An 887-nucleotide genomic window follows, 5' to 3' on the forward strand; every position below is an offset into this window, starting at 1 on the left:
AATGATGATGAAGATGATGAAATATCTGAGGGTGATAGGTCGGAAAATGGCTCTAGTGGTGATGAGACAGAAGAGGAGGAAGATGCTGAAATGACTGATAAAGAGTACATGACTATCGAGGGCATCAAACGGCGGAAACTGGAGGAGCTGGAAGAAGACAGTGAGGTGGACTTGCCAGCATTTGCTGACAGCGATGATGACCTTGAGAGGAGTTCAGGGGAAGAAGGTGAGGCAGAGGAAGCCAGTGAGAGCAGTGAGGGAGAGGGCTCCACTGCAGGAGGAGAGAGGGCCATCTTAGAGTCAAAGGCTGCCGGAGAAGGTCGTGAAGCAGGACTGTCATCAGCTAATCATCAGATTGATCATGTGAATCTGGAAAAGTCTTTGCTGATGAAAAAAGCAGCACTCACCACTTCCGATTCTGGTCACTGCACACCTGAAGAGGCGTTTGCATCTGAAGATGAACCTGAAGAAAGCTCCTCGCCCAGTTCAGAGGAAGAGGACTCAGAAAATGAAGAGGTTACTTGGAAAAATCTTCCAAAGCCTTCTCAAGTAGGCAATAGTCAGAAACTGGACTCAGAGAACTTAATTGATGAGACTAGTGACATAGAAGATTTACTCAAAGAAGAAGATTACAAGGAAGAAAACTATTCTACAGAAACTTCAGGTATGCTTAAATTTAATTGGGTGCTGCTGTAAACTTGGCACTCAAAATGTTGCTGTAAATAGGATGTCTACATTTGGGCATTTGCTGTTTTGGAGAGTTTAACTGTTTAAATGTTGCATCATGAGTGGATTTTAGGATGAATGAGCAGTGAGCGTGAAGCATGCAGGACAAGTGAACAGACTTAACCAGATGCTGGCATTGGTGCTTTCAGGTGCCCTCAAGT

The 887-nt window shown here is 44.8% G+C and overlaps 1 protein-coding gene across 1 annotated transcript in view; it reads left to right on the top strand.

Moving 5' to 3' along the window:
* Positions 1-887, top strand: part of BMS1 (BMS1 ribosome biogenesis factor) — a 21,255-nt gene that overhangs the window by 14,599 nt on the left and 5,769 nt on the right. Inside the window, exon 10 of the mRNA XM_008588314.1 lies at positions 39-664. Within this exon, the coding sequence (XP_008586536.1) occupies positions 39-664 (626 nt within the window). The remainder of the gene's footprint in view (positions 1-38; positions 665-887) is intronic.

This window comes from Galeopterus variegatus, unplaced genomic scaffold (assembly GCF_000696425.1).
Source record: "Galeopterus variegatus unplaced genomic scaffold, G_variegatus-3.0.2 Scaffold4771, whole genome shotgun sequence".
Classification (NCBI taxonomy): domain Eukaryota; kingdom Metazoa; phylum Chordata; class Mammalia; order Dermoptera; family Cynocephalidae; genus Galeopterus; species Galeopterus variegatus.